The sequence below is a fragment of the Echeneis naucrates genome, chromosome 7, assembly GCF_900963305.1.
Source record: "Echeneis naucrates chromosome 7, fEcheNa1.1, whole genome shotgun sequence".
Lineage (NCBI taxonomy): Eukaryota > Metazoa > Chordata > Actinopteri > Carangiformes > Echeneidae > Echeneis > Echeneis naucrates.
The window spans coordinates 7,567,120-7,583,207 of NC_042517.1; the positions used below are offsets into that span (position 1 = coordinate 7,567,120).

Below are 16,088 nucleotides of genomic sequence, written 5' to 3' on the forward strand. Positions count from 1 at the left end.
GTTTACCATTTGCTTTTTATTTATGACAAATTCAAATAAAGGGCCATTTCTCTCTGTTTGTAAATAATGGGGGGATGAATACTTTTACTATGATATTCTACTCTTGTTTCATGCTAACTGTGATTATATATTGCTGTTAAAGCCAGTTTTTTTGTATCTGTGTGTTTTAATAAGCATTAAAAAAAGCATTATCTTAAAAAAAAAAAAGAAGAAGAATCATAACTTTTTTACTGATCGCTACACTCACCGCTCTAACACTGACAACCCTAATATGTATGTGTGTATATTTTGAAAGCAACAATTTCTATTTTTGCTTTTGGAACTGAATAGTAACACACAGTTATATGATTCTTCTTGACAGCTGTAGACATATGGTTTATGTTTTATATGTGTTAGATTATCTTTTAATTATTGGACATACATGTTCACCATTGATCCAGTTCCAGATTGACAAAATAGCTGGGGGTTAACAGGTTATTTAAAAAGCTCCCTCTTACTGGTTAAATAATTTTGGTTGCTTTAATGTGAGAGGCTTTCTGACACCAATTTTGAAATGTGCAGAGCTGAGAGCACGCAGGAAAATTACACAGCAAAGTGGAGTTCATGGTAAATTTTTGAGGCTGCGCTGTTACATAAACACAGATACATAAACAAGCAATGTAGGTGAATTCACCTTCAAGATTCAAACATTTGCCACAGACATGTCAATCAAGCACAGTCTGTACACGCCAACACGGCCGAGAGAATCTTCTTTTAATCAGGATGTGAATGTAAACAGCCGTGTGGGTGGACTCTGACTGTATACTGGATTATTCTTATAGCTGGCAAATTATTTCCAACAATAACTCAGTTCAGTTATCGATCTGTTGATACCATTAGCTGCGCAGAACTTCCAGTTTGTCCCACTTCTGTTTCTGAAATGAATTTCTGTCCTGTAATTGCCTCAAAAAACATTTTACAAGGAAAGAAAATCGCAACTTACGGGTGAGTCCTTGTTAATGCTATTGCCTGCAGTACAAATATTTCAATTGCTTGTATGTAACTGTAAAACAATACGCCAGCTGCCAGAGCCAAAGCCATCTTTGAGATAAACTACACGACGGCATACAGTAGAAGGTGTTTGGGGTGTTCGGGTTGACCGGTGACTCTAAATTGTGTGTACGTCTGAGTGTGAGTGTCTGTGGTTGTTGGTCTCTGTCTGTCTGTGTGTGTTGGCCCTGTGATGTGACCTGTCCAGGGTGACCCCGCCCTCACCCAATGTGAGCTGGGATTGGCTCCAGCACTCACCCTGAACTGGAAATAGATACTCGGTAGAAGATGAATGAATGAATGAATGCATGTAAACAGCAGAATACCAAGCTGAGCATTCAGTGCCTCGATGTTGAAAACAGGTTGACAGACTGATGTCTTTGCCTGAGGGAAAAAAAAAATAAAAAATCTCATTTACAGCTTAATTCACCTCGAACAGGTCAGTGAATGGAGTTTTAGATTTTGCTCTGAATATTCATACATCACCTGCACCTTCATCATAGAACAACCGGCAAAACTCATTACAGCTTCAGCATTTCCTTCCCCTGGATTAATTTAAAATTCTTTTGACAAACTTTTTAATGGAAGAGTGTAACTGCCGTTCATGAACTGAAGTTAAATGAGTCTGTGAGTTCTTAATTGTGTGTAAGTTATTCATTTGTCTACTATCCGACTCTTGTCGATTGTAGCCTCTTGGCCAGGTCTTCTCAAAAATATTATCTCTTAAATCTTATCTCAGGGGATTTCCTCATAAAATAAAGGTTTAAATTAAAAAACAAACAGTCAAGGACAGCAGCAGAAATTTATCAGATATGGGGTGTTGCTCATTTGCACCAACATATGGTATTTGGCATAAAATTGGATCAAGTTTAGTTGTAAAAGTTACTTGATAACTCAACCAAATCAGGTTTTCTGCTTCCTAATGAGTGCATGAAGAAACATGAAAGGGTTGTCCACCCACGGACTAAAACAGGTTTAGGAATTCAATGGGCTTCTGGGGAACTTGCACCCAGCAGGACATAGACTCAGAACGAAGAATAACTGCAGCAGCTTTGAAGCTCAAACCATATTATGTATTCTCTCTCAACCTCCTTCTGTGTCTTTTGCTCTCACATACGCATACTGTACACCCGTTTGCTGAATGACGAGAGAGCAGTCAGCGGATCACTGATCCTGTATTGTTCGTATCTTCATAGATCAGCTAGTGCAACTTGCAGCATAGGCAGTATTCAATGTTTGACATTAACATAATTTGTTAAATTAATAGTGAAGGTTTAACCTTAAGAGTGTGATTAGATTAATTGCCTTTGTCACTGTCTGTAAAATACAGTTATAGTTACAATGGTATTTTCTTTCCTAGTGACATAAATGAGTGAAAATATTAATGAGCTGGATTCAAAATGGTTGATGATAAAAACTAAAAACTTAATTTGAAGACAGATTGATTTTTGGATGATTTTTAGTTCCAGCACGGGGAATTCTGTAAATTATGAGATTCAATTATAAACACAAGATGACTGTTGAACTGGGAGATTTCAAATATCAAAAATGTTGTGGGGCAAATGAAAGACGATTATATTGAACTGTTGCAACAGGGGTGTGGCGGGGTACACCCTGCACAGGCTGCCAGTCCATCAGAGATGTCTCCGACAGAAACGACCGCATTCAGACAATTTAGAGTTACCAGTTAACCCAAACATGATGTCTTTGGACGGTGGGACGAAACCCACACAGGCACGGGGAGAATGTGTGAATTCCACACAGAAAGGCCCCAAGCCGGGAACCAAACCCACAACCCTCTTATTGTGGGTCAACAGTGCTAACCACTATGTCGCTGTGCTGCCCTATAAAAAGATATCACTCAGTAAAAAAACAAACATATACCACAGTCTACATTGTCATATAGGAAACAGTAGGAGTCTGATGTGAAAGTCCTCATTCTGACTCCCAGCTGTGAGTGTGGTCGTTGTATATATTCGTGTATATCAACACAGTTCTCTCCGTCTGGGGTAGAGGGTGGAAATGATTTTTATAGTTTACAGGTCAGTGTATTTGTGAATGGATATACCATGCTGGGCCCTTTTCAAATGGATCCCAGCTGGGCTTGTTACATCTTAGTTACCAACAGCTCAGCTGCATTCATTTTAAGAGGTTCAATTAAAGGAACTCCAACAAGGGCATTTTTTAGGATGCTTGAAAAGAGGGGAGAAGATTGTAAGTACAACTACTGTGCATTAAATCACACTGCTAAAAAGTGGCCACTTTTGCAACTGTCAGGAATAACATGACTGAGAATTTGTGAGTATGAAGATTTGGTGGTCCTAAACAAGACGAGGAGATTTGCCAAAACATCTTTTCAGTAATCTCTTGAAACTCCTCAGTGTGTCTTCCAAAAGGTGAGTACATAACACAACAGGTGACCGTGGACACAGCTTCTTTTGATCAGTCTCTGCTAACATATTCAGTTTGTGAGAGTTCATCAAACTGCCTGAATGCCTCTGTGATCATCCCTGATCACAAGTCCTTTCTCTGAGAGGATTCTTAAGTATAGCCGATTCATCTGCAAAGTCCCGATCCCAGCTACATCTCCTCTGATCCACGTGTCTTATCCAGATGGGGATGTTTAGCAGTTGCATTGTGGTGACTGTACATTTACAGTAAAAACATTGGGTTTTAAAGACTCTGAAGAAAAAGGACATGATGCAGATTCCACTTTCAGTAATAGCCTTCAGCTCCTTAGACTGCTCCACACTATGTTCCTTCTTTTTACATAGTTGAGGAAACACATTCAGCAAGATATTTCCTGTGACTGTCAGAGTTGCCAGATATCTTTATATTCCTGGTTTCCGTCTGCCCTGTTCCTTCATGCATCTTAATACTCCTGTGTGCTTAGATATGCCTGTGTTAATTAGCAAGTGGTGATTTATATTGTTAATATTTATAGAGAAGCCTCTATTTTAGTATAATTGGGCTTTGAGGATACCCTTTTTATTTTCGTCATTTTCATTTAATATATGGTTATTATTTGGTACTTGTTATTATATATATGTATATAATGGACATGTAGATCACGTCATGTCATGTCACCGTAGCCGTTGACTGATTTAAGATGCTAACTGGATGTAATTACTTTAATTTGAATCAGAGCCTGTACATCACAGGTGGATGCTGCATTAAAATTAGAGAAGGGAGCCACAGTATCAGCATATCAAGTATGTTTACCATCCTGGTTTAGCATCTTAACTTGGTATCTCAAGTAGCACTGCACACGAAGTACAGCCGAGGCTGATGGGAATGTCATTGGTTCCAGGCTATTTGGTAATAAAACAACATGGTGGTTTCATTGTTATTGAGATATCTCAGTACAAACACCAAATGCTAATTATTGGTGGTGTTAGTAGAAAAGTCATAGGATTAATCCTCTGGCCACAACGAATGCTGTTCAAAACTTTCTACAAGCCATCGTTTGTGTGTAGAGCTGTGCCTTAAGGTGGAACAAGAAAGTCCAAAGTATTGACAATTTTAGCTTAATAACAAATCAATAACATGACCTTTGACCTGCTGAAACAGAGTAACCTGACTGGAGCCATACATAATGTGTAAAACAACACAATAAGTAATAGGACATAAATTTACTTTTGAGAGCGTCTTGATTGTATCTGCAATTATTGATTATTGCAATGCAAAAGGATCTCCACTATGTCACATTTGTTTATAGGTTTTAGAAGAACTGCTACGTCTGTGAAGAAAAGATGGAGGACTTTGCTGTTGTGGCTCCACAGGGGGCAGCTTGAAGGATAAATATCCTTAGGTGATGTCACTTGAGTCAGCATAAGTTGGATGCAAAAACTGGGAAGGTGACAATATATTTTTTTTATTTAATGAGAATTTGTAATGAGAAAGAAGTGAGCTTGACAGTGAGCTGACATGAGCAGAATGATGCTATAAAAAACCCGTCCATTCATGCTGTGTTTATTTCTCTTTTTTCATTTTTACGATAAAACCATTAAAACATTTTCTGCGACATTCGAATGGTGACAGCAGAACAAGAAGAATCTTAAAGTCGGCAAAATAAGAGTAATGCCAGAAACACACTGGGTGCTCGGCACGGCATCTTGCAGCTGCTGCTTCTGATCAGTTGTACTTCAATGTTTATCCTGTCCTTGATATATTATTTGTTAATTTACATTGACATTGACAGACAATGTGTAAAATGGCACTTTCACATGCAGCTACTAAAAAGTAAAAAGATATTTTTTAACCATTTAGATGATGTTTTTTCATGTCTGCCAGATTCAGCCAACACACAGTGGAACATGTCAGTTTTGTGCTAGGCCACAGTGTGGCATGCAGCATGCCTAACCCGTTAACGTGGGCGCCGAAATGTACCGCAATAAGTTAGACAGCCACCACGCATGTGTCTGACAGATTTCTATTACACACCCCATAGACAGAAATTGCCAGCATTAGTTTACACCATAAGCAATAACACAAGTAAGTGCTCATGCCAGACTGTGAGGCTGCTGTGGCAAACCTCTGAGTGTACTTAATTGACCAGATTCAATATGCTTTATTGTTTAAGAATTTAAAATGTTATTTTTATGAGGAAGACAATTCTCTTTTCTCCCAAAGCTGACAAAGTCTCACTTTGAATTATGTCAAAAGTTTCACCATAATGTTTTTAATACCAGCTGTTGGATATTTTAAAAATCTGACTTTTTGCTGAAACACAGCTGTCTGTTGTCGTTTCCATTTTAAGTAACTGCACAGAGATAGGAAAAAAAATACAGTTTAATTTTGGTTTTCACAAATTTTCTCTCTTTTGCTTTCCTTTTAGCTCACATTACTCTGATTATATTACTGTTGTGTAAACATCACCAACATTAAACCAAATTCATCACTCTCTACAGCAATTTGATATATTTAACTGATGACGTTCGCTATCTATGGAGCATTTACAACCAAGATTCAGATTACTTCAAAATTTAGCTTTTTTAAAACAGAATTGCAACTAAAACCAAATCATTCAGTTAAGCCATCTTTTTTTTAAGCAGCAATTTCATGACAACCCATGGTACATACTCAGTGAAAAGATATTTTTTAATTATAATTTTTTCTGGGTAATCATGTAAACTAGCCAAAGACAGATGAGTCAGGGTATTGAAATCCGAGAAAACAACTCCCTTGAAGAGAAGCAGATAATGAACTAAATTAGCCTTTAATCCTTCAAATAAGAAGTTCAGCAGTTGTCAGGAGGAAAGTGGAAAGGGTGTCAGCCTTACAATTTATAGAGGCATCTGTCTGAATGTAGGAGGGCCTTGTGGAAGTGCACAGTAATATTGATGGAGTTAGACTGGAGTGTGTGTCTGGGGAATAGAGAGTATGGGTAGGTGTAGGAATCAGTGGGGGGGTGGGGGGGGTTGTTTGTGTGCTCAATATCACACTCTGTCAGAAGCTGTAATATCTCTTCCATTTCATTAGTTGCTACATGAATAGACTTGACATCAATCAGCGCCTGCTTGGCTGATTGAAAGACAAGTGCCTCAGCATCAGAGAACATCATGGCAGGAGTTCAGCATTTGTAGGCACCGAATGTACAATGCTAACCTGGAGAGCAGTAATACAACTCACAGCCTGACTTTATTCACAGTCTGTCAGAGAGTGTGGGTATTTATCAAAGTACACAACACCTTTTCCCACCTTCTCACTTGGACTTGAATGCACCAAACAGCCTGTATTTGTCAGTTCGTGATCTCGACTGTGTAAGCATGCATCGATAACATAGCTCGACGTGTTCACTACAACAGATTAGCTGGGTTGATGTCGCTGCAGTTTCCTATCATGATCATATAACTGCGGGAAGAATAAAGGGAAGATTATTCATCCCCAAAATGTTATTTGCACTAATCTTTAAAACACACAGAAAACCAGAGAACCAAAAAAGCTTCCATAAAAGGAAAATGTCATTCACCACAAATATTTACCAAAGGGATGAAGACCTCGATGCTACTTTAGTGTGGAAGTGGACATTATTGTTGGGTTGGTAATTTTTTTCCCCAAGTTGTGAATGCTTACCTGAATTGACAGTACCATCTTTGCTGACGGAGGCCAGGACACATGGAAGTGGATTGTTAGTTTTGTGTTGAACCTTGTCAGCGGTCAGTAGTTTGAGCTGCTGCGATGTGACCAGTGGGAAGCGATAAAACTGGAAGGTGAAGTAGATGTTGTCAGGCCAGTCAGGACCCACGCCTAATGTTGGTACCCTGTCAAAAGGCATGGTTTAAGCAGAAAATAGTCATCGCTCGGTGCAAAATAAAAATTAGAACGAAGGTACACAAATGCAGAAGTGAATTATTTACGATCAAGAATATTATTAATTAAATGATAACTGTGTTTTTTTTATAACAAAATCTGTACAGAACTAAAAATGTGTGCATATATGAAAATGAATCTTTGTGAATCTCTGGTGAATTTTGGTTATGCTCTAGCAGGCATGAACAGCCAGAGCATTCAGCCTTACATCTGCTTAAAATATATAAACCCTATCATCAAAATATGAATTAGAAATGAAAGGACTAACGTTAAAAGTGGCAGAAATTTGAATAACTCGCTGAGAAAATATGAAGTGCCCATCTCACCTTTGTACGTAATGAGTGGCCTCTTCAAAACCAAAGCCACCATGACCAAACCTTTTCTGTTTACATTTTTTAAAATGTGGTGGTTTAACTATTAATTACTAACACAAAGTAAAAAGTCTCTAACTATGAGAACCTGCTGGTGTTGTCTGTTGCTTTTAACACAATCAGCTCATTCTGAGTGTCATTTCACACACATTAAATTGAGAGCGAGTTTCAGCTTCTGTCTGATAACCAGATAAGCAATCAGTCATCTGGTTTTCAATAATCAAGGAAAAGAAAAAGAAAAGGCATTTGAAAGTAGAGATTGCTGAAAGCTCTCCACAGCCAAGGACAAAGTGTCAGAGCTGGAGAATTAATAGGAGTGTGACCTCCCAGTCAATCAAACTCTCTGATATTTGACTGTTAGAGAATACAGCCGTGCTCGATCTTCACAGAGTTGCCGGCATTAATATTCATTCTGTAAACAGACAAGATTGATAATTATGGCACCCGGGTGAGAGTTAGAAATTATACTGCCTATCCACAGGCTCCACGCCTGCCTAAGTACTACTGCTACTGCTGCCTAAACTCCTGCCTGTCATACCTGTTTGTCATAATTAAGAGCCCCAGCTGAAACACACACACAGTTTTTTCTAAATGCTTAGTTTCTGGTTCCACTGCAGACTGCGCTCATGGCGGCCATTAAAAAGAACCTGAGGTAATTGAGGTAAAAATCCATACTTTCTGATATTAAAATATCTGTTTTGTTTTATTGTCTCCAAATTATAAGACCGCAGTGTCAGTACTTTCCCTGAGGTTTTAAATATTTGCTGTTGTAATTTGACAATACAATATGTTTTTACAACCAAATCTCCTTCTAACTCGCCTGCAGAAGGGAAGTGATTTAATTGCCAGCCTGTTGGGAGTAAACAGGATAGTCATCCTATGCTGTGGAAACCTGGAGGTCTCGGTTGGGGGCTTGAATGCTGCTTGAGCAATATGGCTAGTTAAAAAGTTTGGGGAATGTTTTTGGCTTGCCGAAGGTTTTGTCTGCCTCATCTTCATAGCTATTCTCTCAAAAAGCGGGCAGCATGGTGGAACAGTGGTTAGTGCTGTTGCACCACAATAAGAAGGTCGTGGGTTCGGTTCCCGGCCTGGGGCCATTCTCCTTGTGGGTTTACTCCCACCTCTCCAAAGACATCATGTTTGGGTTAATGGTGACTCTAAAGTGTCTGTGTGTTGCCAACATGTTGGATGCTTTTCTTTCATTTGCTGTGTTTTGTGGTGCTGCCTGTAAAAACATACATTATAGACATGAGTGTTACGTCTGGAGCCTGAACTGCCACCAAAATGAGATTGAACTGGACTGAACCTGTTAAATCCTGTGTAAATAAAATTATGTTTCAGGGTTCATGGCATCTACTCTCCCAAAAAAGAGCAAGAGCAGTAACAAGTTGACCTACATATATGAAAGCAGATAGGTTCATTGGTACTCAGCCTTGAGAGACGTCTTATGCGTCACACCCCTAACAGTAAATGCATAAAGAGTGGCTGGTGAGGCTATGACAAACAATGCATACGTGAGCTGGGTAAGTCAAAGAGAGAGAGCAGTTGTCAAGATGGAGTGACACAGAGTTGTGTATTTTGTGCCAATCCATCAGGAGGCCCTCTCCTCCTCTGTCAGCCGCTGACAGAGGGCTGCTGGCTCCAGGGTTTTTGTGATGGGCTGCTGTTATGCTGAAATTGTGAGTTTATACTTAAGTGTGGTATGTATGGGTATGGACTGGAGAATATAGGATGAGTGCAAGGCTTTATATCTGGTTTACGTGCACCTACATAATGAGAATTAATGAGAAAATGTCACAGTAGGCTACATAGGTGTAGTCATTGGAACAATCAAAGATGTGTTTTTTCCTCTGTATCAGCATGGAAAGTGACTCCACAGCTGGCAAATCAACAACTTCTCTTTCACTTACAATTTAAAAATGTGATACTTTTGGAAACAGGAATAATTATATTTACAGAAACAAGCAATGACTGCAATGCAATAATAATCAGATGTAATATGTCATACAGTGCAAATTATAACGATCACTATGACATCAGCAAGCACACTGAACGCAGCTGCACAACATGAGCTGCTGCTATCAGTCAATAGCTCCACTGCAGCCTTGCGTGACCCAGCACTGTAAGCCTCACCTGGTAAATGCCAGAAACTGGAACACCAGCAAGTTTCCCTGTAGGAGGTCTGTCTCTTCACGCTGGGGGTCAAAGGGCACTGGCTCTGTGGGATCCAGGACTTCCGCCACCTGCCTGCTACAGTCCAAAATCTCAGGGAAGCCAGCAGAATAGAGGTGGGCGAGCGAACTCCTGGAGCTGACTGAGGAGGAACTACAGAGAAAAGGTAAAATTAAAGAAATGCTCCCGAACCAGGGACGCATACAGATCATTCACCACACTGAAAAGATTTCAGTGAACACTGGTCTTGATGGTTTACAGGCAGCAGGATGTAATGATTTTATTTCCTACTGCACTGGCCTCCCTCTGGTGGTTTTGTGCTTGTAAATTAAGCAGAACAAACGTTTGGCTCTAAGAAGAATACCTTCCTTTTGGACCCAGAGCTGTTCATCTTGGATCAGTATCATTCTGACTAAAGATGTTTACCCTTTGGGAGATAACTTAACTTTACTCACTTTATCCTCTTGCGCTGAAACTGAATTTCAATGTCCAACAGGGCTCCACAAAAAGATGCCCAGAGACAATGATTAGACAGCATGACCATGTCAGCCATGTCTGTTACGCAATAGCACCACATAAACAGCTGAGAGAGAATGGGTGCCAAAGTGCTCCCTCTGGATTTTCTAGTATAATTGGCATTTACCTCTAATCATAGTGGCCACCTGTTTGTCTGCAACTACGGTAACATTCATAACTTATACTGTCGACGCTGTCATCAGACAGTGTGAGTATAATAAACACAGCGCACAGATGGCTGGCTACAGTGGATGCACGGTAAAATGGCACTTGTGCTTATCACAACAGTGATGATTCCTGTGTCCAGTTGGTAAACAGTCAGGCGATGGTGGAAAATTTGTGAGAGAATGAAGCTTTAATCAAACTAATTGATGCAATAGCAGTAAAGAAGACATTGGTTTGGGTTTTCTTCTGTAGCTGTATCAATTTCATGCTTTCCTTCTCTCACAGTTATAGCTTCATTTAGCCTCAGTAGATTAATATTCAAGCAATAATTTTTATTTCAAAAGGGGCTTAATCAGATATGCACAGCAACTTCAATTAAACTTCTTTAGACTTCTTCTTTAGAAGAACATTGTTCTTCTCAAAGAAGTGGGTCATTCCACACCAAAGACAGTCAAAAAGATGTTCTGGCTCAGAGTGAGACGGAGATGTTTCAGCCCACTGAACTGAATGGTATTGTGTCTGGATCCAAACTCTGGGAATGGGAAACTGTGTAGATGCCAGCTGCTTATTTACAGACTCCATGTTAATGCAATGCCTAGTTTCAGAGTTACCATGCCCATTACTTGCTTGGTGTAGATTCCCAATTGGTGTTACACCTGAACAGACCATGCTGCCATCATACAATCCTCTCCAATCGCATGAGCCCATTTAATTGCATTCCAGTCCACTCAATCACACCCTAAACATCTCATTTACGGCTGAACTTAATCATGTTTCATTTTTTTTCTCCGTTCTTTCTACATTGAAAAACAATGCTGACATCATTACGGAAAGTGGGAAGTAAGGGCCAACAAAACGATTTCTTTAAATTGGCTCTTAGCTGAATTCTCCTGCTTACTGACAACACTGCCGCACTGCCCAGGGCAGACGTGCTGCCAATTAGTGAGTTGATCAATATCCCTCTGTAGATACCAAGACAGTGAACTATTGTGGTAATGAAGGACAGTACTCGTGTTGCAACTGAGATACTGGGCCAGATAAAACTGCAAAAAGTTAAAAGAATGCTTAAAGTGACTTCATCCAATAATCTCTCCGCCAGAGAACACAGTGACAGAGAAATTAGTCAAAGTGGGTGTTATTAGTAATGGGGAAAAAAAAGAAAGGGGGATATTTAAAGGCCCTGTGATGGACTGGCGACCTGTTCAGGGTGAACCCGCCCTCGCCTGGAACGTTGGCTGGGATTGGCTCCAGCACCCCCCGCAACCCGGAAATGGAAAAGCAGTAGAAGATGGATGGATGGATGATATTTAAACTCCATATGTATCAATCTAAGAGCAGCCAGGTGGCCAAATTATAATAGTTTCATATGTCTGAAATACACCAGGCTATCCTTTTTACATATAGCTGCTGACCAACAATTCAATCCCAGACAAGTCCGTACTCAGCTAATGGATTTTCAAGGTTAACCATCACAAGCATCTATCATTATATTGGCCAGTGCTTAAGGCTTTACAACAGCTGGCCTCTTTATTGCAATTCATATTACACAGCTGATGCCAACCCTCACATGCATTCTGAGGTATATTCATTTCTCCTCATATGGGGCCAGGACTAGCTTGCACTAGCTAACTGGAGAATGGTCCCAAATACTGGAATTTGTTTCATATATTCAAACAATTTACCTGAAATGCATAATGATTATTTCGAGTCAAAGAGAGCAGCACAAAAACGATGCAAAACTATTAAATTATTTTAATCTTGACTTTATGAAATCAATCTTAAAATAAATGAATCTTCTCCCTGTGCCTGTGTGGGTTTCCTCCAAGTACTCAGGCTTCCTCCCTGAAGATATGAACCTTTAGGTTTGGTCTGTAAGTCTCCATATGTGGGCCCTGCAATAGACTGGCAACTGGTTGAAGATTAAAGACTGATTGAAAACTGTCACTGCATGGTACTTTGTGTGTGTGTTTTGTCTTAGACACTTCCAGATGTTACTCAATTTTTTTTGTGTGTGTGTATTCATTTATTATTTGCCTCAACAACAGACACCATCATAGAAGCGTTGTTCAACGTTAACACCTCTTACATTTTTAGCATGGATCACTGGATGTATCTGAAACCAAGAGAAACAGGGGTCACCTCGGCACATTCAGGCCCAGAGTGATGACGGGAGCATGGACAGGCGTGAAGGGCAGCTCCTGGAGATGGTCTCCTTCATTCTGAGCTGAGAGCGACACATCCCCTTCCTGCTGAAGGTCCATCTCCAGGTGGGCAATGTTGCTGACAGCTGAGCAGGCCTAAACCGCAATGGAATGATGCAGATGCAGGAAATGAAGAGTCAGACCTTGAAAACAACTAAATCAGATGAACAGAACCAGATGGAGTTTTTAGTGAATATGTGTAAAGAGGCCAGGTACAGTAAGTGAAGTTTTCTGCTGTGCTGGCTCACGTTTCAGCTGATAGTGAAAGTACTTTCAGCCAGTGGCTAAAATGTTACGAGAAGATTCACAACCACCGAGTCATCGCTCCCATAATAGTTAGTACACACCATTTAAAAGTAAAATCATGTGCAGCTCAGCTGGAACTATCCGTAGCGCTGACCTGTGACCTTATAAGGATAAGCATTGTAGCTAACGGGTGGATGGGAGGCTGTTTTGAATCAGTAGTATTGCTGCAAGGCACAAGTCCATGATGACTTTTGTTACTTCTAACCTGCAATCCTTTTCAATGCCAGAGGTCACTTGGAGGACTGCCAATGTGAGTTCATATTCATAACTATCATACAGGATCACACCGCCAATATATCTCTGTACAACAAGTAAAGTAGTGCAAGTTAGGAGTTGATTGCTCAAAAATGTAGTCAAAGGCAAGGGCAAAAACTAAAAAATGACCACTTCAGTCAAGTTATTGCCAGACAGGAATCCAAATAAGGACTTTATTAAAAATAATTGGCAGCTGGATGCATGGAAATTGCATGGAAAGTAAAACTATTTTGTGGAGGCTTGGGCCAAAGCAATGTGGTGGTAAAACGGAGAGCTGGTAGTGGATGTGACAGAGGTGATTCTGGATAAACCTCAATGCTGTCGATGTTCCAACACTATAGTTATTGTAAAAAATAATCGTCTTCGATCCACAGTAGCCATATGTCACAGAGCACATAAAGTGCTTACCCTCTTTCAGGTTTACCTCGGCCTTGTGTGTTAACGTCTTTAGTGCTCCTGGAGGCTCATCTGTCAGTAACACTGCATTACATAGCCTGTTAAACCTCCTGCTCTCTCAGGACTGAGACTTTAGCTTAGCATTTTTCAAGATATGAGCAAATGTTTAAAGCCACAGGAACTTCCCTGGATTTAAATTTTTTATTTTATTTTATTTTTTGGACAATAACCAGTGTAGAAAAACATTTTTAGTTGGCTACATTAGCTGAAAACAAGAAATAAATTGGATCATGTGTGACTCTCAGGAATTGTGCTTTACTTTAAATTACAGTTCATCAGTTTCAGTGTGTTAGTTTGAATTTTACAGAATTTAAATCTGTTAAACAGGACCTAAAATTAACTTTCTGCATGTTTCTTTTGTGTTGTGAAGTGCTCTACTAAATTGGCTTGCAGCTGCTTTTGAGCATCCTGTGCTCTGGCCACTACTGTAAATAAACCTGACATAGACATAGTAAATCAGCAAGAGGAAGTGGTAAGGGGTGCCAAGGCAATTTCTCAAGGTATCAATGAGCAGAATATCTTGGATATCTGTCCAACAGTATTTACTGCAAGTGCACAATGTTCAAAACTCCAGTGTGCTGTTCTTCCTCAATCTCTCATCACGCATTACTGTATACACAAACACAACAAAATCAAGAACAAAGAACACTGTAAATATGATTTCATTCTGTAACACTTGTTTACAATTCCCACAAAATACTAAACCCAACAATGCATATGTTCTTCTCTCAGAACAACTTCCCTTTGAAAAAGCGGTTTCCATAAAGTACTAGGCACTTTAGTTTTTTGTACTGTAAATGCTTGAATGGGTGCAAATTGTGTATTTGCTTGCTGCAATTGTCAGCCTAAAATTAATAGACATATATTGACCTGGTAATTATCAGGATAGCATTTGGTATTGACCCATTTCAGTGTAGTGGGGATCACTAATGTGTTTTACGTGGATTTGGACAACCATCTAGCTCTATGGCACAGAGGAATAAACTATAACAGGCTTCGGATACACTAATACAATAGAATTCAGGAATTCTCTGTTTTCATCCTTTCATGTAATTTGTTGACAATAACGTATATCCAAATTTTTCAAATATACACGAATGGCTTACATCGTAAGAATTTCTTTATCAGAAGCATAAATAAATAATGTTCATGAAGTTCCCAATAAAGATCTATGGAATTAATATTGTGACATTTCATGCTGTGATCAATTACGATAAACAGACAATGTAACCTGGAGAATATTGTATTTTATCATGTATATTATAATGTTTTATTATATCATGTTCAGCATGTACAGCTCAACATATACTACGGCATGACCAGGTATTTTACATTTACATTCCAAGTATCTATGTTACCCATACAGTATGCAGTTGTAACGCCATGATATTAAATTTTCACAGAAGAGTTAATGTTGTGGATCAAGTAATGAGTCCTACAATGTATTTATTTTTTTATGTAAACGCCTTCTTCATGGCCACTGATATACATGCTGTAGCAGGGGGGCTGTAAGCACAGGGAATTAGCGAAGGACTGCTAATGGTGTCAATTTCCAGTCAAGCATTATTTTTCTAATGTTTAATTCCTACCGCCACTTCAGCTGGCCTATCAGAGGACATGCATGGCCGTACATTATTGGGCTTTTCTATTAAACATGCTGCAAATGACCTCAATCACAGGCAAGGTGCGATATGAAATCGACATGCATATCCATGTTCCTCTTCTGTTCAAACGGCCTGCGTTAGAATAACTGAAGACAATGCCGATGCATGGTGTAGAAGCATTCACAGGTTTAAAAGGCTAAATGCAATGGCTTCACACTGTATCTGAACCTGGTGGCATCAAGGCCACATGGTCACGTGACATACAAATAATTTCTTTTTATAGGCAGGTTTGTTTGGGTTGTGGACAAGGAGAAATGAAGGTTTTAACAATAAATTTCATAGCCTGATTCAATGAGTCAATATATGCAAAGAAAACTGGACAAATATTAATTAGCAGAGCCATAAGTGAAAACTTATGGCAGCCTGTTGACTTTATGATATAATGTATCTTATTTGTTCATGACTTTAATGTTGGCCTTTTCTGATACAACTATGTAAGAAGGGAAGGCAGTCTACAGAATTGGCTGCAGGCTCAGGGAAATGTAGCTGCATCAAAGAAACAGTTGCCTGAGCTTTAAAGGGAACGTATAAAACAGTGTCACAGGATGTGGCCTTTAAAGGGACTTTAAAAATATCTCAGTGAAGACACACCGCGCCAATGTGTTAAGCAGCAAAAGGTTGAATTTATAACCAATAAAACG

The 16,088-nt window shown here is 39.5% G+C and overlaps 1 protein-coding gene across 1 annotated transcript in view; it reads right to left on the reverse strand.

The window, feature by feature from the left end:
* nphp4 (nephronophthisis 4) overlaps positions 1–16,088 on the reverse strand; it is a 156,534-nt gene that overhangs the window by 38,495 nt on the left and 101,951 nt on the right. The window contains exons 13-15 of the mRNA XM_029506197.1: positions 12,705–12,862; positions 9,846–10,037; positions 7,105–7,292 (exon numbers count right to left, since the gene is read on the reverse strand). Of these exons, the coding sequence (XP_029362057.1) occupies positions 7,105–7,292; positions 9,846–10,037; positions 12,705–12,862 (538 nt within the window). The remainder of the gene's footprint in view (positions 1–7,104; positions 7,293–9,845; positions 10,038–12,704; positions 12,863–16,088) is intronic.